Below are 24205 nucleotides of genomic sequence, written 5' to 3' on the forward strand. Positions count from 1 at the left end.
AAAATTATATTTATATATATATAAATAAATATATCACTTCATACTTACACTTTTATTTGTGCACTTGATCTCTTTATGAAATCCACAAACAAATTTGAAATCGAACATTAGATTTTGAAAACAAGGAATGAGGTATGTATTGCATATTGGATATATTTTCATAAATAAATAGATAAAGTAACTAGTATAGAAATAAAATTTAGTTGCATCTCATGGCTTATTTGTTTTGATCTGTGGATTTGAACTTAAGTTTGCAAAATCAATACATAAATGAAATTGTGATTGAAATCCAAAAGGAATTGATAAGAAAATAAAAAAATAAAAAAGAGAAAGCTTCCCATGGGCAGATTTCCCCACCGCTCGGCCCAGCCTCGCACCTCTGCCCTGGGCCAAATGGGCCAAATATACAACCGCGCGACCCACTTAAGCCACTCGCCTGGCTGAGCTTCAGACGACTGTAGTGGTGTGTCACCGCCAGGCGGGACCCGCCCGTCAGACCGCCCTCACACGCGTCACCCAAGCCTCTGTTATTGGGCCCCACCCTCCGGGACCTTCCTCTACCTGAAGCCGATCTCCGACCGAATCGCACCGAACCCGTCCTTAATCATCGGAGATCCATCACTGGCTAAATCCTTATCCGCCCAGTCTGGGAATATAAAACCCGAGGCCCCCGCCGTCCATTGCCCTCAGGCTGGGTCACCAGATGAAACTCATGAGCATCCCGCTAGAAGCATGCAGATAGGACAGAGGTAGTGAGAGAAAGAGAGGTTGTCGCCACCTGGAATCGCTTGGGTGTCGTCGTCCTGACCTCGAGAACCAGCCGGGAGACTTCGCCGAGGCACGGCGGGGATGGCCACAGCTCCAGTACGAGAGATGGGAGATGGTTATGCCGTCGCCGTGTGCGTTATCATGTCGCGGTCGCCATGTGTCATGGATGAAGCTCCTGCACACGTAAACCACGGTGAGCCCACCATCTAATTCGCGATCACCTCTGCATCGTTTTGCGTCAGCGCTTGTGGTGAATCGGTCGCTGGGAGGGAATCAGCTCGGGTGGCTTCGAATGTGGCTCCGCCGTTGGCGACGCCGCCGCGACTGGTTGACCGGAAGTTGGGAGAAGGCAACTGGTCGTTGATCTCCTGCTGACGGCCACAGTTAGAAGTTGGTTATCATTTCACCCAGGCGATCGGTGACCATGGATCTCCGTTGGGTCGGCCGGCGTTGATCGCCGCCGCGAGCGGGGCCTCACTGTCGCGGTGGATAGAGGATAGAGGAAAGAGGAAGACGGGTCCCTGGCCGTAGGATTGAGATGGACGGCTGGGATTAAAAGTAGCATTTACCCCTTCGCGTATTGAATCCAAGCCTTTGGCGCCTGATCGAGTGGATGGGGTTTGAAATCGTCTGGAACCGTGGATGCCGCATCCAAGGGTTGTGGGTGATTCCTGTTCACTTTAGGGGGATCTAATCCCGTCGGTTGATGGGCGATCGGATGGCTCACGGTGGCTGATACCCCTTCGGCCGTGACAAATTCTTAAAGAGCCCCTGTCCTTTTATCAAATCAACCCGCTGTCCATGGGCGATGATCATTGAGTCTAGGGAATAGTTACAGATTGGACCCTGAGTTTTGTATTATTTGGTGCCCAGTCCAGAACACTTAGGATATTCAGGAATTAATAAAGAAATAGGTTTTTAGTATGAAAATAATTCCATAAACTTGCATAATCCATAGTTAATTCATTTTAACTCCAAATTGAGTCATTTCAGTTGCAATAATTTTGTATTAATGTTGTTTATCACCTCGTACCTTTGTTTAACCATGAAACTTGAATTACAATTTGCTCAATTGAATTAATCTATTCTAGGTGCTAAATAATTTCGAAAATTCATAACTTAATAACCGTAGCTCCGAATTTAGTGGTTCTTGTTTCTACGATCTCGTTATGGCACGTAGATTATTATCACATAGTTTATTCTTATGTTTGGTGTAATGTTAATTTTTGCCTATACCATGTTTGTCTGTATTGATACGTTTAGCAGTGAGGACACGTGTCATCTGAAGAGCAAGTTGGTACCTGGAATCTCAAGTCCCAGGCAAGTTGTGCCCTTGATCACTTCTTTTACCCACTCATGTTCTAATTAATCATAATGATCTGCATAGGTTAATTTTGATGGGACCTAATAGGTTACCCTAGTTTGACTATCTTTATACCTTGTTCACCACTGAACTTTTTGGGTAGTACTTGCTAGTGTTATATGTGGATTTGGGTATAGCGATACACATGATTCATGATTACACTTTTGTTATCAGTTGTTATTTACTGTTCATGATAAGATCATTATGTTAATTGGAACATGGAGCGACCACCCGGGAAAACAGTGCTACCACAAGTGTTTATGGACGCCCTTGGCTGATTAATTAGGAAAGCTAGTGGAGGACTACCTTACCCGAAAGGGGCAAGGGCAGTAGGGGAGTGGTCAGTGTAGGGAGGTCCTTGGGATGATTTTGCTGCGATGGCGATCATGCGAGGGATCCCTGCATTGGAGCTTCCTATAAACTGTAGCGGGTTTTCTGAAGCTAGTGGAACTTTGTAAAGGCCTCGTAGTGTTACCCTGCCTCGCCTCCTCGGTAGAGGTGTATGGGAAGTCGCGATCCCTTGGTAGATGGGTAACATGACTTGTGGGTAAAGATGTGCAACCTCTGCAGCGTGTAAAACTGGTATACTAGCCGTGCTCACGATCATGAGCAGCTTGGACCCTCACATGATTAATTTATGGAACTTAAATTCAATTTGTCATATGCATTGCATCGCAGGTGATGTTGTTACTTCTGTTCTACTACTTAATTGGGTTGGTATTTACTTATACTTAGTAATTGCTAATAAAATTTTGACCAACTTTAAAAGCAATGCTCAGCTTCAACCATCTCCATTGGTAAGCCTTACACTTCACGTGAGCTCCCACCTTTGGCGAGTTCATGCACATTATTCCCCACAACTTGTTGAGCGATGAACGTATGTGAGCTCACTCTTGCTGTCTCACACCCCCCCACAGGTCAAGAACAGGTACCGCAAGATGAGGCGCTTGGAGGATGCTGTGATGTGTTCGTGAGAGGTCTAGGCCGTCGTCTCCCAGTCAACTTTGGGTTGCTGGACCGTTGTCTCCTTATAATGTAATTATTCATTTATTTTGTATAGAACTCCTATTATATAGTAAAGATGTGACATTCGATCCTGTGCCATGATTCATCATATGTGTGAGACTTGGTCCCAGCACACCTGGTGATTATGTTCGCGCCCGGGTCTTAGTGCCCCTGAAATCCGGGTGTGACAGAAGTGGTATCAGAGGAATGTTGACTGTAGGACGAAACCTAGATAGAACTGAACAACCATTGTCTACTTACCTTTGCTACTCTGATTCTTTCTAAAACTTTTCTTAATCTTTTCTCATCTAATTCCGCTTTACTCTGATTATTCTTACCTTTTTCTCTTCTAAAGACAAATGTGGATTTCACACTTTGAAATCCTGTACCTAAAGTGACCTTTAGGACTAGGAGACCTAATCTGCACAAAAACAAAACTATTTTTTTTCTATATGCTTGGATGCTTGTTCTTATGATATTTGTCTGATTTGGATCTTTGATTTGGATCTTTGATTGAGTGTGATGAGTTGTGGAGTAATGTCCACAATTACATCTGCATATACATATAGAAAAAAATGCTTATAAAAATAACTAGACAAATTAGATTATCCCTCATTAAAGTATCTAGCCTAACAATATTCATCTCAACTTAAAAGATTCTATTCTACACTCAGATCCATCTTATCTTAAAAGATACTCTATTACCTTAATAGATTCATCTTATCTCGAAAAGATTCTATCTTATCCTTTTGGGTTCATCTGGCCCCAATAAGCTTATTTATCCCACACTCGTGTAACCACCATGATCTAAACCAAAGTAATTAGATATTGTTTAGTCTAATCTGGTGATACCTATCTAATCTATATTCCATCTAATCTAATATGATCCCATCTAAAGTGAGTTATTTAATAGATTAGTTAGTACTAGTGAAATAGATTAGACCTCACTCCTATAAAAATGTTTTAAGTTAAATCGGTGCCCTAGATTAACTTGACCATATACAACTACCTAATCGTATGCAACTACCTTAACCATCCGATAGTTGCATAACCCCTCCGTTTTAACCTAACAGGGATTCTAGCATATCCTAATAATATGTTATCCTACACTGATAGATCTATTTGACTTAAACTAGTCTAATCTAGTCATAACCAACCTAATCTAAGATTTTATCTAAGCTATTATGATCTAATCTAGAGTAAGTTACTTAATGCTGGTACGAAAGCTAAGGCCATACCCCTCATGCACTTAAAACTAAACTAGTGCCTTAGACCAACTCAACCAAGAGCAGAAGATCTAACTCAACCTGTAGGGTCATGATGGATTGCATAATATGTCTATCTTCACCTAACCACAAATAAGCTTTTGACCTACATCATGTAGTCTATATCATCCATATCTATCTTAACCATATTCCCTAACTCCAATAATATACACTAACCTTAAGTCAATGTGACCAAGACCGGAGAAGACAAGGTCAACACCATCAAGGAAGGATATAACAGTCAAAGTGAATCTCGAGATGAATCAAGACTTAAACACTACTGGTAAAGTCTTTTCCTTGCCATAATCTTTCTTACCTCAACCTGTCCAGCTTATACCTTACATAATAGATAACTAGATAACTAGGCTCTCCTAATCACCCACTATTGTCAAAAAAAGACTCTGGACTTTTGAAACAATTATAGACTAAAAGTTGAATTACAAACCAATCCTTCTGTATTCCCTTTTCTTACAAATCTCGAGGACGAGATTTCTGTTAAGGGGGGTAGGATTTGTAAGGCCCAAAATTTGTATCAGGAAAATAAATAAATAAATATAATTATTCTTAGTGTTTGAGAATTTACGGAACCTTTAGAGATCATTTGAATTTCTTCTATTTAAGCATATTTAACTAATGGAATTATATTGGTCAAATAACAAACAAATAAATAAAGAAATGTGCATCTCATGCTGATGATATTTTTGAGATACGCTCTATTTGAATAAAGGAATCATTACTTAAATTAACCTCAAATTATAAATAATGGAAATAACATACACTAACGAAAAATTATATTTATATATATATAAATAAATATATCACTTCATACTTACACTTTTATTTGTGCACTTGATCTCTTTATGAAATCCACAAACAAATTTGAAATCGAACATTAGATTTTGAAAACAAGGAATGAGGTGTGTATTGCATATTGGATATATTTTCATAAATAAATAGATAAAGTAACTAGTATAGAAATAAAATTTAGTTGCATCTCATGGCTTATTTGTTTTGATCTGTGCATTTGAACTTAAGTTTGCAAAATCAATACATAAATGAAATTGTGATTGAAATCCAAAAGGAATTGATAAGAAAATAAAAAAATAAAAAAGAGAAAGCTTCCCATGGGCAGATTTCCCCACCGCTCGGCCCAGCCTCGCACCTCTGCCCTGGGCCTAATGGGCCAAATATACAACCGCGCGACCCACTTAAGCCACTCGCCTGGCTGAGCTTCAGACGACTGTAGTGATGTGTCACTGCCAGGCGGGACCCGCCCGTCAGACCGCCCTCACACGCGTCACCCAAGCCTTTGTTATTGGGCCCCACCCACCGGGACCTTCCTCTACCTGAAGCCGATCTCCGACCGAATCGCACCGAACCCGTCCTTAATCATCGGAGATCCATCACCGGCTAAATCCTTATCCGCCCAGTCTGGGAATATAAAACCCGAGGCCCCTGCCGTCCATTGCCCTCAGGCTGGGTCACCAGATGAAACTCATGAGCATCCCGCTAGAAGCATGCAGATAGGACAGAGGTAGTGAGAGAAAGAGAGGTTGTCGCCGCATGGAATCGCTTGGGCGTCGCCGTCCTGACCTCGAGAACCAGCCGGGGGACTTCGCCGAGGCACGGCGGGGATGGCCACAGCTCCAGTACGAGAGATGGGAGATGGTTATGCCGTCGCCGTGTGCATTATCATGCCGCGGTCGCCATGTGTCATGGATGAAGCTCCTGCACACGTAAACCACGGTGAGCCCACCATCTAATTCGCGATCGCCTCTGCATCGTTTTGCATCAGCGCTTGTGGTGAATCGGTCGCTGGGGGGAATCAGCTCGAGTGGCTCCGAATGTGGCTCCGCCGTTGGCGACGCCGCCGCGACTGGTTGACCGAAAGTTGGGAGAAGGCCACTTGTCGTTGATCTCCTGCTGACGGCCACAGTTAGAAGTTGGTTATCATTTCACCTAGGCGATCGGTGACCATGGATCTCCGTTGGGTCGGCCGGCGTTGATCGCCGCCGCGAGCGGGGCCTCACTGTTGCAGTGGATAGAGGATAGAGGAAAGAGGAAGACGGGTCCCTGGCCGTAGGATTGAGATGGACGGCTGGGATTAAAAGTAGCATTTACCCCTTCGCGTATTGAATCCAAGCCTTTGGCGCCTGATCGAGTGGATGGGGTTTGAAATCGTCTGGAACCGTGGATGCCGCATCCAAGGGTTGTGGGTGATTCCTGTTCACTTTAGGGGGGATCTAATCCCGTCGGTTGATGGGCGATCGGATGGCTCACGGTGGCTGATACCCCTTCGGCCGTGACAAATTCTTAAAGAGCCCCTGTCCTTTTATCAAATCAACCCGCCGTCCGTGGGCGATGATCATTGAGTCTAGGGAATTGTTACAGATTGGACCCTGAGTTTTGTATTATTTGGTGCCCAGTCCAGAACACTTAGGATATTCAGGAATTAATAAAGAAAAAGGTTTTTAGTATGAAAATAATTCCATAAACTTGCATAATTCATAGTTAATTCATTTTAACTCCAAATTGAGTCATTTCAGTTGCAATAATTTTGTATTAATGTTGTTTATCACCTCGTACCTTTGTTTAACCATGAAACTTGAATTAAAATTTGCTCAATTGAATTAATCTATTCTAGGTGCTAAATAATTTCGAAAATTCATAACTTAATAACCGTAGCTCCGAATTTAGTGGTTCTTGTTTCTACGATCTCGTTATGGCACGTAGATTATTATCACATAGTTTATTCTTATGTTTGGTGTAATGTTAATTTTTGCCTATACCATGTTTGTCTGTATTGATACGTTTAGCAGTGAGGACACGTGTCATCTGAAGAGCAAGTTGGTACCTGGAATCTCAAGTCCCAGGCAAGTTGTGCCCTTGATCACTTCTTTTACCCACTCATGTTCTAATTAATCATAATGATCTGCATAGGTTAATTTTGATGGGACCTAATAGGTTACCCTAGTTTGACTATCTTTATACCTTGTTCACCACTGAACTTTTTGGGTAGTACTTGCTAGTGCTATATGTGGATTTGAGTATAGCGATACACATGATTCATGATTACACTTTTGTTATCAGTTGTTATTTACTGTTTATGATAAGATCATTATGTTAATTGGAACATGGAGCGACCACCCGGGAAAACAGTGCTACCACAAGTGTTTATGGACGCCCTTGGCTGATTAATTAGGAAAGCTAGTGGAGGACTACCTTACCCGAAAGGGGCAAGGGCAGTAGGGGAGTGGTCAGTGTAGGGAGGTCCTTGGGATGATTTTGCTACGATGGTGATCATGCGAGGGATCCCTGCATTGGAGCTTCTTATAAACTGTAGCGGGTTTTCTGAAGCTAGTGGAACTTTGTAAAGGCCTCGTAGTGTTACCCTGTCTCGCCTCCTCGGTAGAGGTGTATGGGAAGTCGCGATCCCTTGGCAGATGGGTAACATGACTTGTGGGTAAAGATGCGCAACCTCTGCAGAGTGTAAAACTGGTATACTAGCCGTGCTCACGGTCATGAGCAGCTCGGACCCTCACATGATTAATTTATGGAACTTAAATTCAATTTGTCATATGCATTGCATCGCAGGTGATGTTGTTACTTCTGTTCTACTACTTAATTGGGTTGGTATTTACTTATACTTAGTAATTGCTAATAAAATTTTGACCAACTTTAAAAGCAATGCTCAGCTTCAACCATCTCCGTTGGTAAGCCTTACACTTCACGTGAGCTCCCACCTTTGGCGAGTTCATGCACATTATTCCCCACAACTTGTTGAGCGATGAACGTATGTGAGCTCACTCTTGCTGTCTCACACCCCCACAGGTCAAGAACAGGTACCGCAAGATGAGGCGCTTGGAGGATGCTGTGATGTGTTCGTGAGAGGTCTAGACCGTCGTCTCCCAGTCAACTTTGGGTTGCTGGACCGTTGTCTCCTTATAATGTAATTATTCATTTATTTTGTATAGAACTCCTATTATATAGTAAATATGTGACATTCGATCCTGTGCCATGATTCATCATATGTGTGAGACTTGGTCCCAGCACACCTGGTGATTATGTTCGCGCCCGAGTCTTAGTGCCCCTGAAATCCGGGTGTGACACATGGTCCTCGAAGCGGCAATCGGACGTCTCTCTCTAGCGCCGAGGCTAAGTATCGTGTTGTGGCTAATGACATCACCGAGGCGGCGTGGCTTTGTCACCTGCTTTAGGAGCTGCATAGTCTGGTAACACGAAGATCACTTGTCTACTGTGATAATGTCAACGCCATGTACCTTTCCACCAACCCAACCAGCACCAGCACACGAAGCATGTCGAGCTCGACCTCCACTTCGTCCGCAAGCGTGTCGCAGTCGGTGATGTGTGAGTACTTCATGTCCTGTCTACTTTTCAGTTCACCGACATCTTCACCAAGGTCTCCCTACGTCGATGTTTGAGGAGTTTCGGTCCAGTTTCAATATCTGCCGTCGCTAGAGTTTCGACTGTGGGAGTTGTTAAATGTATTGTGTGGCGTACTAATGTACTGTGTTTAATGGATCTTTGTAATGGGTTTAAGCCCACTTTACTCTATTATTAATACGGCTCCCTACCTTGTTCTTAGGGTCTATTTTGTAGAACTTCAACTATTTGATTCTTTGATAAAGTGAATTTGATTGCTTCTGAGGGTGTATAATTATAGAGTGGTCTTGGTGGGGATTGAATAAGGAGTGGTGAGGAGCCACAAATACCACAATGTGAGTAGACTTTAATAGTCTTTACGAGTGTCTTTAGGGTCTGTTTGGTTAGGCTGTGACTGTAAAAAAGTTCTAGAGGTACTTTTAGTTTTGCATATATTTTTTCACAATTCCATCCAAAATCATCTAAAAGCAGGTCTAGATGTACTTTAAGTTTTACACTCCGAGAAAGTCGGCTTTTAGAAAAGGCTGCTTTCTGGATCCAGTCCTTTGGTTCGGCTTTTGGCTTTTAGGGGGCAAAAGCCAAAGCCAAACCAAACACTCCATACGAGAAATATGAATCTGGAGCCACGAATATATACCAGTGTGATGAGCACTTGTGTTCTTCAATCCATGAAACAAAAATTGGAGTTTAGATGCACCGGAAGTGTACAACCAAACTAAACTAGTATATATCCATTATCCAATACATGTATTATTTGACTGGATTGCCTTGGTTGTTCAGTGATTGATGAACACATGGCCATATAATAAAATGGGTGATTGTTTAGGTCACGGTAAAAACATCTTAGCAACTTTTGCAATAACATATATGATCTAAAGCACTATTCCACTGTGGCTAGGGATAACAATGGGTCGGGTGGAGTAAAAACACGTCCGCGATCACACCCTTAAAGTCTACCTAAATCCGCCCACGATCACACCCACGACTGTCATTCTAAACTCGCACCCAAACCCGTCGGGTTTTAGGTCACTCGCGAGTTTTACTTAGTGTACACTTTTAATCAATAATTTAGCTACCAGCAATTAAATATCAGCAATAATTGAGTTATATATCTATGAGTTTAAGCCTTCTCACATTGAGCAGCAACAAAACACTTCACGAATCATTAGCCTAGTTACATATTGAAAAATAATTACTATTGTATCTTAATCATTATTACACAAAAAAATGAATAAACTAAATTTTGGGTCAGGTGCGAGTCACCTGCGGGTTGAAATAGAAACCTGTACTCACACACCCGCGAAACTTCGGGTCGGGTGCGGGTTGCACCCGCGGGTCAAAATCTTCACCCATATCCGCACCCGTCGGATTTCAGGTTAAATTGGCATCCCTAACTGTGGCTGATGTGCAGCACTATTTGTTGTACATTCTGACAGCCGGTTTTAATGTTATATGTTTGGTCTTCATCCATATCTTTTGCGTTGTGCACTTGTGCCACATGAAGCAACCCTCAGTTTTTTTTAATGAACAACCTCTCAGCTGATTTGATGAAGTTAGTTGTGCATAAGAAAGTTTGTTGCCAGTTGCCACGTAATGTAAGTAGTCCTCACAATTTCCATAAGCCAATCATATCCAGCGAATCATACATACGTACAGAACACTAACACCTTACTTGATCAGTTGCAGGATCAGAAGGCTCCGAATAATAATACTTTATCTACTACCTATACACTACACTGAACATCACTAAACAGCAACCCGCAGGCTGGCTCCTACGCACGTCGCCAGCGCCACACGGCTGGCGTAGTGGCAGCACGACGTTGCCGCCACGGTGCTAAGGAACGCCTGCTCTAGCTCAGCAGAGGCGCTTCTCCTGAGCAAGCACATGGCGTACTCCATGACCGCCGTGTCGCAGGGCAGCGTGATCCTGCCACTGCCATCGCCGCCGGAGAAGCCGAACTCCTCCTGCGACATTTGCAGGAGCTCCCTGAAGACAGGGGTGCTGAGGCACGCCAGGGGCACCTCGAACCGCGCCCCGTCGGCCGTGTACACGGCGCAGTGGCCCTTGCTCGCCACTGAGCTGCAGCTCTCGCCGGCTTGCTTTGCTGCCGCGCCTGCGCCGCCCCAGGTGAGGCGCTGCCTCCCTTGTGCAGCCATCCTCTGCCATTTCTTAGCCAGATGAGCGACCCTCTTGGCGCTGATCATGGTTGGCTGTTGGCTTGGTTCCTTCTCTTCTTTCTGGATGAATGCTGGAGAGCTGTGCCTTTAGCTGCTGTGTTTTAGTTTGCTTGTGAAGCTGCAAGTGATGATGTTCAGAGCCCACCTGACCCTGAATATATATAGCTCAGTCCGGTGCTGGAATGAAATGGTTGGGCAAGGGACATGGCCACGAGCGCGGCGGGTGTGGTGTTGCAAGACGCGTCTGCGGGAACGATTTGGATGAGATTCTGATTGGGGGCCAGCCGAGTGTCTGGCACATGCCGGTGCCGGTTGTGCCGTTGTGGTGAGGGCCAGAAATGTTCAGCGGATCAGCTTGGGTTTTTATTTCCTACTGAAACCTAGACACGCCCACAGAAAAATGAGGGAAGATGTGTCTCAATCAGATGGCAGTGGCATGCTGCGAAATAGGGCTCACTCACATGACGTGCTAGTGATCCAGTCCAGCTGCAGACCGGAGATTGAAGGGGCGATAAAGCTGTCGACCAAGTTGTGTGGGCTGCTTGGCAAGCTTAATGCGGTCGCTTAGAGTCATAGTCCATAACAGTTGGTACTGGCAGTTTGGACCCAATCCTCCATGTGGTATGGCAGCACAAGGCATTGCAGTATGGCAGCATAAAGCACTGCAGTATGGCAGCATACTGTAATATCTTAGCCTGGTGGATGTAGATCCAACAAGTACCCAAACGGATGGCCCCAGAGCAATCTAATCAAAACCACACACTATTTTCTCCTTGTTTGCACTGCATGTTCAGAGCTCGTGGCCTTTGTCTCTAGACCGCCAGAGTTCGATAGATGCACTTGCAGAGTTGGACCTCATGCTCTTCTACTATTTCTCATCAGTTCCTTCTCAGTTGTCAGTTCTCATCTATAAAATGCATCAGCGTAGCACCAACTCTTCATCAGTCCATCAGCAAGCGATACTATAGGATTAATTGTACGTCGGTCGATGATGATCGGAACGTGACAAAACGACATTTCTAAAAAAAATTATGATATGACAACCAGTTCAGATTGTAGAACATGACACTAGCTAGCGATTAAGACATAGAGACTAATCCCACTTGAATAAGGTGCAAGGACCAGGGAGCTTTGCCACTGCACTACTAGTGCGTCTACGACAATTTATCAGAATTATGGACGCCAAATGCAAAAAAAAAGTGATGTTCAAAATTGTTACTCTTTTTGGACAGCAAGCTATAGATATTCTTTTGCATATTCATATCACTGTAGGTACGGGCATGATATATATCTGATGCTGGAAGTTAACCACTGATGGTAATATGGTAGATGCACTTCCATTCCAAGAGTCCTTAGAAGATGCTGGCAACTGAAGCTGCAACAGATTCATCTCCTACTAACATTCCTATGCAGGGTGAGTGTGGGCTGGTAGCAGGGATGAAAACGGAGATGGTTTCTAGTTTTCATCCTTAGCTGGTAGGACGTCAAGCAGGAATCGAAAAACTTTTGCATGGCGATTATTGCTTAGGCTATTGCTCTTGGAACAGCTAGCAGGGTACATAGATTAATTCTAAATGTTGTTGAAGCTTTGATGTCTCCATCAGCCTTCTTATCTTACTCACTATCACACTCCTTATTTTGAACTTCACTATATAAACAGTATAGTCTAAAGTACGAAATGGTGTTTTGTATGGTCTTATGCACGATATGCTAAACACGGCATGACTGTTGAAATTGAAGTCCATCTATTTTTTTAGTGCCATTATCACCGGCTTCCCGGTTGTCGCTGCATCTGCAATTGAACGGCATGCAGTCTTTGCAGAAAAAAATCGTAGGACAAAACAAACGAAATGGCTGCATGCTGACGGATATGCTCAAATAATGCTCTACTAGTATGGACATGTGATAATCCCTAATTTTGGCACACTGTCTATCTCTCTTTAAATTGCTTCAGAAGACGGTTGGTAGATACGAGAGAACTTGTTGCAGTGTAATCTCTGCTCCATTTCTTTTTGAACAATTGTATCTAACCTTCATTTCCAAACTCCAAACTATTTACATATATCACTCAAGGATAATAATAATAATAATAATAATAATAATAATAATAATAATAATAATAATAATAATAATAATAATAATAATAAAACAATCTAGCTAAGTGCTAATTAATCCTCAGCTCAGAAGCTAGAAACAGCAGCTTGCTGGCGAACTCCCGTGGTGGACTGCACCAGCGAGCCATTTCCACAGTGGCTGCAAGGCCGGCTCACCACGGAGCTCAGGAACGCCCTCACCACCTCTTCCGACGCGTCTCTCCGAAGCAAACACATGACGTACTCCATGACGGCGGCGTCACAGGGCACCGTGATCCTGCCGTCGCCACCGGCGAACCCGAACTCCTCCCGCGACATGCCGAGGAGCACGCCGAAGACGGCGGTGTCGAGGTACGGCAGCGGGACCTCGAACCGCCTGCCGTCCGCCGAGTACACCACGCAGTGGCCCTTGCCGGCTACAGCTACACGCGAGGTGCTGCACGGCGGCGACGATCCCTCGGCGGCTCCTTTTGCCGGCGGCGCCAGTGCGATCCGCCTCCTTGCCGTGGCGGCCATCCTCTGCCACTTCTTGGCCATTTGCACAAGTCTCTTGGCGCTGACCATGGTCGTTCCCGTCGACCTCCTGCGCGCTTTCCTGGCAAGAAGTTGAGAGAACTTGAGCTAGCTTGTTTCTAACAGGTGGAGTGGAGTGGAGTGGAGTGCTTCGCTTGCCGATGGACTTACTGGTAGAGTTTTGGTGCTAAGCCCGATGGATTTATAGGTGAGGAAGTGAATCAAGGAGAAATCATGGGTGCCGTTGAGGTGCAGCTGTCCACTCGATCCGGCTGTGAAGGGACAAGGCCACGAGCTCGCAACATGCAATGTTGCATTGCAAGAGAAAACGAGTGTGTGATTTTCCCTGGGGCCTGGGCCATCTGTGTTGGCACTTGTTGGAGCCACTAGTGCTGCAGCATTGTCGGGCGTGCTTCTTGGATATAGTTCAGTAGAGTTGGATACCACAATGCGCTGCCATATGGTGACCAGTCGTGCCTAACAAGCACGCCTCGTGATGACCACATGAAAATTGGGACCGACGCGTGTCAGGACCATCTCTATGTGATTCCTTCGCTGAGATATCTGGGCATCCGAATTGGGTCCTCAGACTGACATATGGCCTGACAGTTGCCCAGTCCCAATCCGTCCCATATCATGCATGCATCTTGTATATCTGAACAACCGGAGTGGAAGGTCCAAAACAACTTGCTGGACAGCTTCAGATATACATGTCCATCCGGACCGCGCCGACTGGGCTACCCGTGGCACGGCACGAAATTGGCCCGTCACGGGCACGGCACGACCCGAAACAAAATGGGCTCGGGCCAGCCCGGCACGCCAGCCGTGCCGTGCTTGGGCTGATGTAGTAGCCCGCGTGCCAGCACGAGCCCGGCCTGGATATTGGCTAGGCACGGCACCGGCCCGAGACAACATAACCCTAGCCGCCTGCCGCCCAAATCTCAATCCCCCACTCACTCGCTCGGGCACACGGCCGCCACTCTCCCAGTCTCCCTCGGTCTCTCTCCTTCTCTTGGCGACTGGCGACTAAACCAGTAAACCCTAGCCCCAGTCCCGCCGCTCGCCGACCACCGCCGGCCGCCTCATCTCGCTCGCAGACTCGCAGCTCGGTCGTCGTCGTGGGCTCGTGGCCTCGTCGTCGTCGGTGTGGCCTCTTCTCGGCTACTCGGTCGTCGTCGTCGCATCGCCGGTTGAGGAACCGCCGAACCGGAGGTCCGGAGCCTCTTCTCTCCCTCCGGTCATCCACGTCGCCGCGTCGGTATGGACTAGGTCTTTCCTTCCTCAGCTTCCTCCCTTCCCGTCTTCCCGTGCCTCTTCTCTCCCTCCGGTCGTCGTCGTCCGGTCGTCGCATCGCCAGTTGAGTTGATCCGTTGAGGAACCGCCGAACCAGAGCCTCTTCTCTCCCTCCTGTGTACTGTGGTTGTGGATCTACCTCTACTGTCTACTCGCAAGTCCCAACCCCAAGCAGCTAACGCCAACCCTAACCCTAAGTCCGTAACCCTAACCGTCGTCGGTGGATCTCCATCTTCCTCTCTTCTCCGGTGCTCCGCCTGCGCTGGTATTCTCTATCTTCCTCTCCTCTGAGTCCTCTCTAATCCACTAATTTGTCGGCTGTCGCTAATCCTCTCTTGTTTTGTGCTAAGGTCGCCGACCGATTAGGTTGGTGCCGCGCTCGTCGTTGAGAAACCGGAGCCGCAGAGGAATTGGGGGTCCAGCAGGCGCGCGACCATGGAAATGGAGATAGATCCGGTTGCCGAGGCCGCTGCTATTGCCGAGGAGTTGAGGCTGCAGGACCACAATGACGCTGAGGATGCTCGACATTTCATCCTCGGCAGCAGCGCAGATGCTGCTGTCAATGTGGACCCTGTGCTAGAGCCTGTTGGTGGTGGTACTGGGACGGGATCGACGAGCCCGACTGATGAGAGCACGGTTGAAGGTGATAGAGCAGGGAAGAAGAGGTCTAAAGCTTGGAATGACTTCACAGAGGTAAAAGATTTGGTGAATGGTAAGAGGGTAAGGGTCTCTGCCATATGCATCCACTGTAAGGCTAAGTTTTCTGCTAAATCCTCTGGTGGCACTGGACATTTGCTACGCCATGTTGATACTTGTGCTGCTAAGAAAGAAAAGGAACGATCTGGTAGAATTCAATCTATGCTTAAATATAATCCTGATGGTTCACTAATGCGTTGGGAGTACTCTGATGCTAGGGCACGTACTGAATTGTGTCGTTTGATTGCTAGAACCGATTTACCTATTTCCTTTGCTGAATGTGATGCATTTGAAGAATATATTGTGAATGCTCATAATCCTAGATTTGTTAAAACATCTAGACAAACTATTGCTAGAGACCTAATCAAGCTTTATAATGAACGTATGGACAAATTAATTGAAACTTTGAAAAAGTCTGTGTCATCTATTGCTATTACATCTGATATCTGGTCAGGAAAGGCTAAAGAAGATTACATAAGTGAGTTGCTCATTATGTAAATTCAGATTGGGAGTTAGAAAAGAGATTGCTAGGTTTAAGACCAATTGAAGTGGCTCATACTGGAAGAAACATTGCTGATAGAGTTCATATGGTTGTTGATGATTTTGGCATTTCTGATAAGATGTTCTAACTGTGCCTGCTTCCACTGTATCATCAGAGTCCACTTTCAGTTTAGCTGGCAGGGTGCTTGAAGACCGGCGGCGGCGCCTAACTCCTGATATGGTTGAAGTTTTGTCCTGCATAAAGGACTGGGAGCTCGCTGACTTGCATAGTCAGCACACGGTGGAGAAAGACACCAAAGAACTTGAAGTTGTTTTTGAAGCAATGTACCTAGAAGAAACTACTGGAGGCAAAGAAAGAAGAGGTGGTTGATCTGTTGGTGGAAGTGTAACTGTGGGTGATCTGTTCTTATGTTGTAAATTGTGATGAACTTAAACTCTGGACTGTATACATTGAACCTATATAGGAGCTGGCTGTACTCTTTTCCTTCCTAGGGTTTTCTCACGAGGTGTGAGTTTTTACCTAGGAAGGTTTTTAATGAGGCAGCATTGCACTAAAGCTCCATTAGTATATATTGTTTGCATAAACTTGTGATCTGTGATTGTCTCTGGGTTGTTTTGTGAACTGTTTGAATTTCTGTGAATTTCCATATGTGTATGTAAATTTCTGTTAATATATGTGACTGTCTCTTAATGTATGTGAATTCTGTGATTTTATGTAAATCGTGCTTCGGGCCAGCCCGGCCCTATGGGCTGACCGGGCTACAGGCACGGCACGGCCCGTTTCTGCCTCTTTCGTGCCGTGCTTGGGCCAGGCTTTCAACCCGCGGGCTAGCACAGCACGGCATGGAATTGAATCGGGCCGTGCCCGGCACGCCCAAACTCGTGTCGTGCTTTGCCGTGCTCGTGCCGTGCCGGCCCAGCACGCACGAATGGACATGTATAGCTTCAGATCACTTGTTCAATTGGCTTGGCGGTCTGTTGGACCACCGGCATCTCATGTGAGCTCCATTTCGTCACTTGTTCAACTGTCCCATCGACTGCTAGCTGAAGCCAACTGCAGTGGTGTTTGGTGCTATGATATCACGATGTGCTGCTGCCATACCGACCTGTTTGATACTCCTTGCTAAGCGGCCTTCCACAGCATGGGTCATGAGGACCACATGTAAAGTAGGTCCACTTTGTCAGTTCCAGACCTTGCACACCACATTTGTTTCTAGGGCACAGATCAGTCGGTGGTCCCAACAAACAAACATGGGGTCCTCGTGCCACTTCCCAGCACCGAAAGCACAGCACCGGCACCGGCACGCCACCAGACACTCGGCCCCATCAGAGTCTCATCCAAATCGTACTCGCACTCGCAGACGCGTCATGCAACATCGCACTCGCCGTCCTCATGGCCTTGTCGCTTGCCCAACAATACGATCCCCATTGGACTGAGCTATATATCCATGTCGAAGTGGTCTCGGAACACCATCACCAATCTCAACTCAGCGAGCTCTCCACCAGTTTTACAGCCAAGAAAGAACCAACCATGATCAGCACCAAGAGGATCGCTCAGCTGGCCAAGAAGTGGCAGAGGATGGAAGCGCTCGGGAGGAAGCGCCGCCTCGCCTGGGGGACGGCGGCGGCGGCAAAGAAAGCCGACAGGTGCTGCGCCTCCGTGGCGAGCAAGGGCCACTGCGCGGTGTACACGACTGACGGGGCACGGTTCGAGGTGCCATTGGCGTGCCTCGGGACGGAAGTCTTCGCCGAGCTCCTGCACATGTCCAGAGAGGAGTTCGGCTTCGCGGGCGGCCACGGCAGGATCTTGCTGCCCTGCGACGCCATGGTCATGGAGTACGCCCTGTGCTTGCTGCGGAGGGGCGCCTCTGCGGACCTGGAGAAGGCGTTCCTCAGCACCATGGCGATGTCGTGCCACTCTGCAGACCACGCGGCGGCGCCATATGTGGCGGCTTGCTGTTAGTTTGCAGCTGTATAAGTAGTGGCAGAGAGTTCATCACTGTATATAGTAGGACAAAGAGAGGTGTTGTTCAGATCCTGCGACCCATTAAGGAAGGTAGCGATTAGCAAGTTAGCGCCAGTGCTCTTGTTTGAGCAGTGAGCATATTACAGCTTAATTTCACGCCCAAAAAATTAATTTCCTGAGCATAATTTTCAGGTTATTGCCACTTCGTGCTCCAGCTGAACCACAGTGTGCCATCGTGCCTCTTTCGTTTCCAATTGGCAACCAACCTGCTGCAGCATTCAGAGTTTTACTAACAGTTTTGTTGGTACACTACCGGAATCCGAGGCTTTGCCGAGTGTCGGCCTTTTTGCCGAGTGACTTTTGTCGGGCACTCGGCAAAAAAGGCTTTGCCGAGAGCCGCACTCGGTAAAGTTAGGCTCTCGGCAACGAGCCTCTTTACCGAGTGCTGGACACTCGGCACAGGACCTCACTCGGCAAAGACACGTTTGCCGAGTGTCAAACACTCGGCAAAGGGGGCTCTCGGCAAAGGGCCGTCAGCGGCCGTCCCAAAGCTGACGGTCGTCACTCTTTGCCGAGGGTTGGCATTCAGCAAAGAGGCTTCTTTGTCGAGTGCCGTATACTGGGCACTCGGCAAAGGACTCTTCGCCGAGTGTCTTCTCTAGACACTCGGCAAAGTATATTTTTATTTTTTTGATTTTGTCTCCCAACTTTTTGTGGTATGTTCCTACACTATGTAGACTTACATGTATCATTTGTGGACAATTATAACAGAGTTTTCAATCGTTAGTAGATTTAGTTCGTTTATTTGAATTTCTTCGGAAAATTCATATTTGAACTGCAGGTCACTCGAAACTTGGAAAACCGTGCATGCAAAAATGATATTCATGTTACTTAGCATAAGTTACGACCGATTCCAGAAGCGGACCGGAAACTTCGAGCAACATGCTCACTAAACATGGCCGTGAACTTGCCATCCACATGTTTAAATATTGTATAAAACACAAACAAAGTCAGAAAATCATGAAACTTATCCACGTGTCATGATATCATATGCACAGGCTGTGATAAAAATTGAAAAAGTTTCGAGAAAACTATGACGCTCTATGTGTACAAACCTAAGAGATCCACATTGAAACTCTATGATTTCATGTGTAGTTCTCTTAGGTTTCTACACATAGTGTCTCACAACTTTCTCCAAACATTCTAAAAATTTTATCACAGCCTGTACATATGATATCATGACACATGGACAAGTTTCATGATTTTCTAACTTTGTTTGTGTTTTATATAATTTTTAAACATGTGGATGACAAGTTCACGACCATGTTTAGTGAGCATGTTGCTCGAAGTTTCCGGTCCGCTTCTGGAATCGGTCGTAACTTATGCTAAGTAACATGAATATCATTTTTGCATGCACGGTTTTCCAAGTTTCGAGTGACCTGCAGTTCAAATCTGAATTTTCCGAAGAAATTCAAATAAACGAACTAAATCTACTAACGATTGAAAACTCTGTTATAATTGTCTACAAATGATACATGTAGGCCTACATAGTGTAGGAACATACCACAAAAAGTTTGGGGACAAAATAAAAAAAATAAAAATATACTTTGCCGAGTGCCCCCTGGATGACACTCGGCAAAGAAGTGTAAGTTAGACTTTGCCGAGTGTCACCTCGTCCACACTCGGCAAAGGAGCCTTTGCCGAGTGTCCCCGATCTGGCACTCGGCAAAGCTTATTTTAAAAATAAAAAAATCTTTGCCGAGTGCCAGATCACGGGCACTCGGCAAAGCGCGTTTACATAGCGCTGGTATTTCCTTCTTTCTTGAAAGGGAATTAGGCTTACACCTAGTCCCTAATTAATTTTGGTGGTTGAATTGCCCAACACAAATAATTGGACTAACTAGTTTGCTCCAGTGTATAAGTTATACAGGTGTTAAAGGTTCACACTTAGCCAATAAAAAGACCAAGAGTTGGATTCAACAAAAGAGCAAAGGGGTCAACCGAAGGCACCTCTGGTCTGGCGCACCGGACTGTCCGGTGTGCCACCGGACAGTGTCCGGTGCACCACCGGACATGTCCGGTGCACCAGAGGACTCCAACGCAAACTCGCCACCTTCGGGAATTTCCAGAGGCGACTCCGCTATAATTCACCGGACTGTCCGGTGTACACCAGACAGTGTCCGGTGCGCCAAGGAAGAGCGGCCTCAGGAACTCGCCGGCTTCGGGAATCTCCAAAGGCTAGTCCGCTATAATTCACCGGACATGTCCGGTGCAACTCCGGAGCAACGGCTATTCGGCGCCAACGGCTACCTGCAACGCAATTAATGCGCGCGCAGCGCGCGCAGAAGTCAGGCGCGCCCATACTGGCGCACCGGACATGGTACAGTGCATGTCCGGTGCGCACCGGACATCCAGGCGGGCCCACAAGTCAGAAGCTTCAACGGTCAGAATCCAACGGCAGTGATGATGTGGCGGGGGCACCGGACATGTCCGGTGTGCACCGGACTGTCCGGTGCGCCATCGAACAGACAGCCTCCACCAACGGTCAAGTTTGGTGGTTGGGGCTATAAATACCCCAACCACCCCCACATTCATCGCATCCAAGTTTTTCACTTCTCAACCACTTACAAGAGCTAGGCATTCAATTCTAGACATACCAAAGAGATCAAATCCTCTCAAATTCCACAAAAGGCTTTAGTGATTAGCGAGAGAGATTTGTCGTGTTCTTTTGAGCTCTTGCGCTTGGATTGCTTCTTTTCTTTCTCACTTGCTCTTGTGATCAACACTCAATTGTAATCAAGGCAAGAGGCACCAATTGTGTGGTGGCCCTTGCGGGGAAGTTTTATTCCCGGCTTTGATTTGAGAAGAGAAGCTCACTCGGTCCGAGGGACCGTTTGAGAGAGGGAAGGGTTGAAAGAGACCCGGCCTTTGTGGCCTCCTCAACGGGGAGTAGGTTTGAGAGAACCGAACCTCGGTAAAACAAATCCGCGTGTCTCACGTCATTATTCGCTTGCGATTTGTTTTGCGCCCTCTCTCGCGGACTTGATTATATTTCTAACGCTAACCCGGCTTGTAGTTGTGATTATTTTTGAGAATTTCAGTTTCGCCCTATTCACCCCCCTCTAGGCGACTTTCAATTGGTATCAGAGCCCGGTGCTTCATTAGAGCCTAACCGCTCGAAGTGATGTCGGGAGATCACGCCAAGAAGGAGATGGAGACCGGCGAAAAGCCCACTACAAGCCACGGGAGCACTTCATCGGAAGAGTCCCGCACCAAGAGGAAGGAGAAGAAGAAGAGCTCCTCCAACAAAGGGAAGGAGAAGAAATCTTCTTCTCACCACAAAGAGAAGAAGGAGAGATCTTCCTCTCACAAGCCACATCGGAGTGGGGACAAGCACAAGAGGATGAGGAAAGTGGTCTACTACGAGACCGACACTTCATCAACATCGACCTCCGGCTCCGATGCGCCCTCCGTAACTTCTAAACGCCAAGAGCGTAAGAAGTTTAGTAAGATCCCCTTACACTATCCTCGTACATCTAGACATACTCCATTACTTTCCGTTCCATTAGGCAAACCACCAACCTTTGACGGTGAAGATTATGCTAGGTGGAGTGATTTAATGAAATTTCATCTAACCTCACTCCACAAAAGTATATGGAATGTTGTTGAGTTTGGAGCACAGGTACCATCCGTAGGGGATGAGGATTATGATGAGGACGAAGTGGCCCAAATCGAGCACTTCAACTCCCAAGCCACAACCATACTCTTGGCCTCTCTAAATAGAGAGGAATACAACAAGGTGCAAGGGTTGAAAAATGCAAAGGAAATTTGGGACCTCCTCAAGACCGCACACGAGGGTGATGAACTAACAAAGATCACCAAGCGGGAAACGATCGAGGGGGAGCTCGGTCGCTTTCGACTTCGCCAAGGGGAAGAGCCACAAGACATGTACAACCGGCTCAAGACTTTGGTGAACCAAGTGCGCAACCTCGGGAGCAAGAAGTGGGATGACCACGAGGTGGTTAAGGTTATTCTTAGATCACTCATTTTCCTTAACCCCACTCAAGTTCAATTAATTCGTGGTAATCCTAGATATACTCAAATGACCCCCGAGGAAGTTATCGGGAATTTTGTGAGCTTTGAATGTATGATCAAGGGCTCCAAGAAGATCAACGAGCTTGATGAACCCTCCACGTCCGAAGCACAACCGGTGGCATTCAAGGCGACGGAGGAGAAGAAGGAGGAGTCTACACCGAGTAGACAACCAATTGATGCCTCCAAGATCGACAATGAGGAGATGGCTTTAATCATCAAAAGCTTTCGCCAAATCCTCAAGCAACGGAAGGGGAAGGATTACAAATCCCGTTCCAAGAAGGTTTGCTACAAGTGTGGTAAGCCCGGTCACTTTATCGCTAAATGTCCTTTATCAAGTGACAGTGACAGGGATAACGACAAGAAGGGAAAGAGGAAAGAAAAGAAGAGGTACCACAAGAAGAGGGGCGGCGATGCCCACGTGTGCCGCGAGTGGGACTCCGACGAGAGCTCCACCGACTCCTCCTCCGACGAGGACGCCGCCAACATCGCCGTCACCAAGGGACTCCTCTTCCCCAACGTCGGCCACAAGTGCCTCATGGCAAAGGACGGCAAAAGGAAGAAGGTAAAATCAAGATCCTCCACTAAATATGAAACCTCTAGTGATGAGGATGATGCTAGCAATGAGGAGGATAACTTGCGCGTTCTTTTTGCCAACCTTAACATGGAACAAAAGGAAAAACTAAATGAGCTAATTAGTGCCATCCATGAAAAGGATGACCTCTTGGATTCCCAAGAGGACTTCCTAATCAAGGAAAATAAAAAGCATGTTAAGGTTAAAAATGCTTATGCTCTAGAGGTAGAAAAATGTGAAAAATTGTCTAGTGAGCTAAGCACTTGCCATGAGACCATTAACAACCTTAGAAATGAAAATGCTAGATTAACTGCTAAGATTGATTCTCATGTTTGTATTGATTCAATTCCCGATCTTAGAAATGATAATTTGCTTACTAAGATTAAGGAATTGAATGATTCTCTTGCTAGCCTTAGAGTAGAAAATGATAATTTGATTGCTAAGGCTAAAGGTTTTGATGTTTGCAAAGCTACTGTTTCCGACCTTAGAACTAAAAATGATTTGTTGCATGCTAAGGTTGTTGAACTAAAATCTTGCAAACCCTCTACATCTAATGTTGAGCATGTTTCTATTTGTACTAGATGTAGAGATATTGATGTTAATGCTATTTATGATCACATGTCTTTAATTAAACAACAAAATGATCATATAGCAAAACTAGATGCTAAAATTGCCGAGCATAACTTGGAAAATGAAAAGTTTAAATTTGCTAGAAGTATGCTCTATAATGGGAGACGCCCGGGCATCAAGGATGGCATTGGCTTCCAAAGGGGAGACAATGTCAAACTTAATGCCCCTCCAAAGAATTTATCTAACTTTGTTAAGGGCAAGGCTCCCATGCCTCAGGATAACGAGGGTTACATTTTGTACCCTGCCGGCTATCCTGAGAGCAAAATTAGGAGAACTCATTCTAGGAAGTCTCACTCTGACCCTAACCATGCATTCATGTATAAGGGTGAGACATCTAGCTCTAGGCAACCAACCCGTGCCAAATTGCCTAGAAAGAAAACTCCTAATGCATCAAATGAGCATGACATTTCATTCAAAACTTTTGATGCATCATATGTGCTTACTAACAAATCCGGCAAGATAGTTGCCAAGTTTGTTGGGGGCAAACACAAGGGCTCCAAGACTTGTGTTTGGGTACCCAAAGTTCTTGTTTCTAATGCCAAAGGACCCAAAACCGTTTGGGTACCTAAAGTCAAGAGCTAAAATTATTTTGTAGGTTTATGCATCCGGGGGCTCAAGTTGGATACTCGACAGCGGGTGCACTAACCACATGACAGGGGAGAAAAGGATGTTCTCCTCATATGAGAAAAACCAAGATCCCCAACGAGCTATCACATTCGGGGATGGAAATCAAGGTTTGGTCAAAGGATTGGGTAAAATTGCTATATCACCTGACCATACTATTTCCAATGTTTTTCTTGTAGATTCTTTAGATTACAATTTGCTTTCCGTATCCCAATTATGTCAAATGGGCTACAACTGTCT

General features: G+C 46.0%; 3 protein-coding genes across 3 annotated transcripts; 1 reads left to right on the forward strand and 2 right to left on the reverse strand.

The window, feature by feature from the left end:
* Positions 1-10393: 10393 nt before the first annotated feature.
* On the reverse strand, positions 10394-11117 carry LOC100285630 (SAUR52 - auxin-responsive SAUR family member). Its single transcript, NM_001158521.2, has one exon. It carries the CDS (start codon positions 11008-11010, stop codon positions 10552-10554), a length of 459 nt encoding a protein of 152 aa, NP_001151993.2. The 5' UTR covers positions 11011-11117; the 3' UTR covers positions 10394-10551.
* Positions 11118-13070: 1953 nt separating this feature from the next.
* On the reverse strand, positions 13071-13752 carry LOC100284793 (uncharacterized). Its single transcript, NM_001157688.2, has one exon. The coding sequence runs from the start codon at positions 13638-13640 to the stop codon at positions 13164-13166; it is 477 nt and encodes a 158-aa protein (NP_001151160.2). The 5' UTR covers positions 13641-13752; the 3' UTR covers positions 13071-13163.
* Positions 13753-17433: 3681 nt separating this feature from the next.
* Positions 17434-18247, forward strand: LOC103633154 (uncharacterized). Its single transcript, XM_008654834.4, has one exon. The coding sequence runs from the start codon at positions 17473-17475 to the stop codon at positions 18040-18042; it is 570 nt and encodes a 189-aa protein (XP_008653056.1). The 5' UTR covers positions 17434-17472; the 3' UTR covers positions 18043-18247.
* Positions 18248-24205: the final 5958 nt, after the last annotated feature.

This window comes from Zea mays, chromosome 7, assembly GCF_902167145.1.
Source record: "Zea mays cultivar B73 chromosome 7, Zm-B73-REFERENCE-NAM-5.0, whole genome shotgun sequence".
Classification (NCBI taxonomy): Eukaryota; Viridiplantae; Streptophyta; class Magnoliopsida; order Poales; family Poaceae; genus Zea; species Zea mays.

Excerpts from the sequence above, each read along its gene's own strand:
- LOC100284793 (NM_001157688.2), bottom strand. The coding sequence starts at position 13,640 with ATGGTCAGCGCCAAGAGACTTGTGCAAATGGCCAAGAAGTGGCAGAGG.
- LOC100285630 (NM_001158521.2), bottom strand. The coding sequence starts at position 11,010 with ATGATCAGCGCCAAGAGGGTCGCTCATCTGGCTAAGAAATGGCAGAGG.
- LOC103633154 (XM_008654834.4), top strand. The coding sequence starts at position 17,473 with ATGGCCTTGTCGCTTGCCCAACAATACGATCCCCATTGGACTGAGCTA.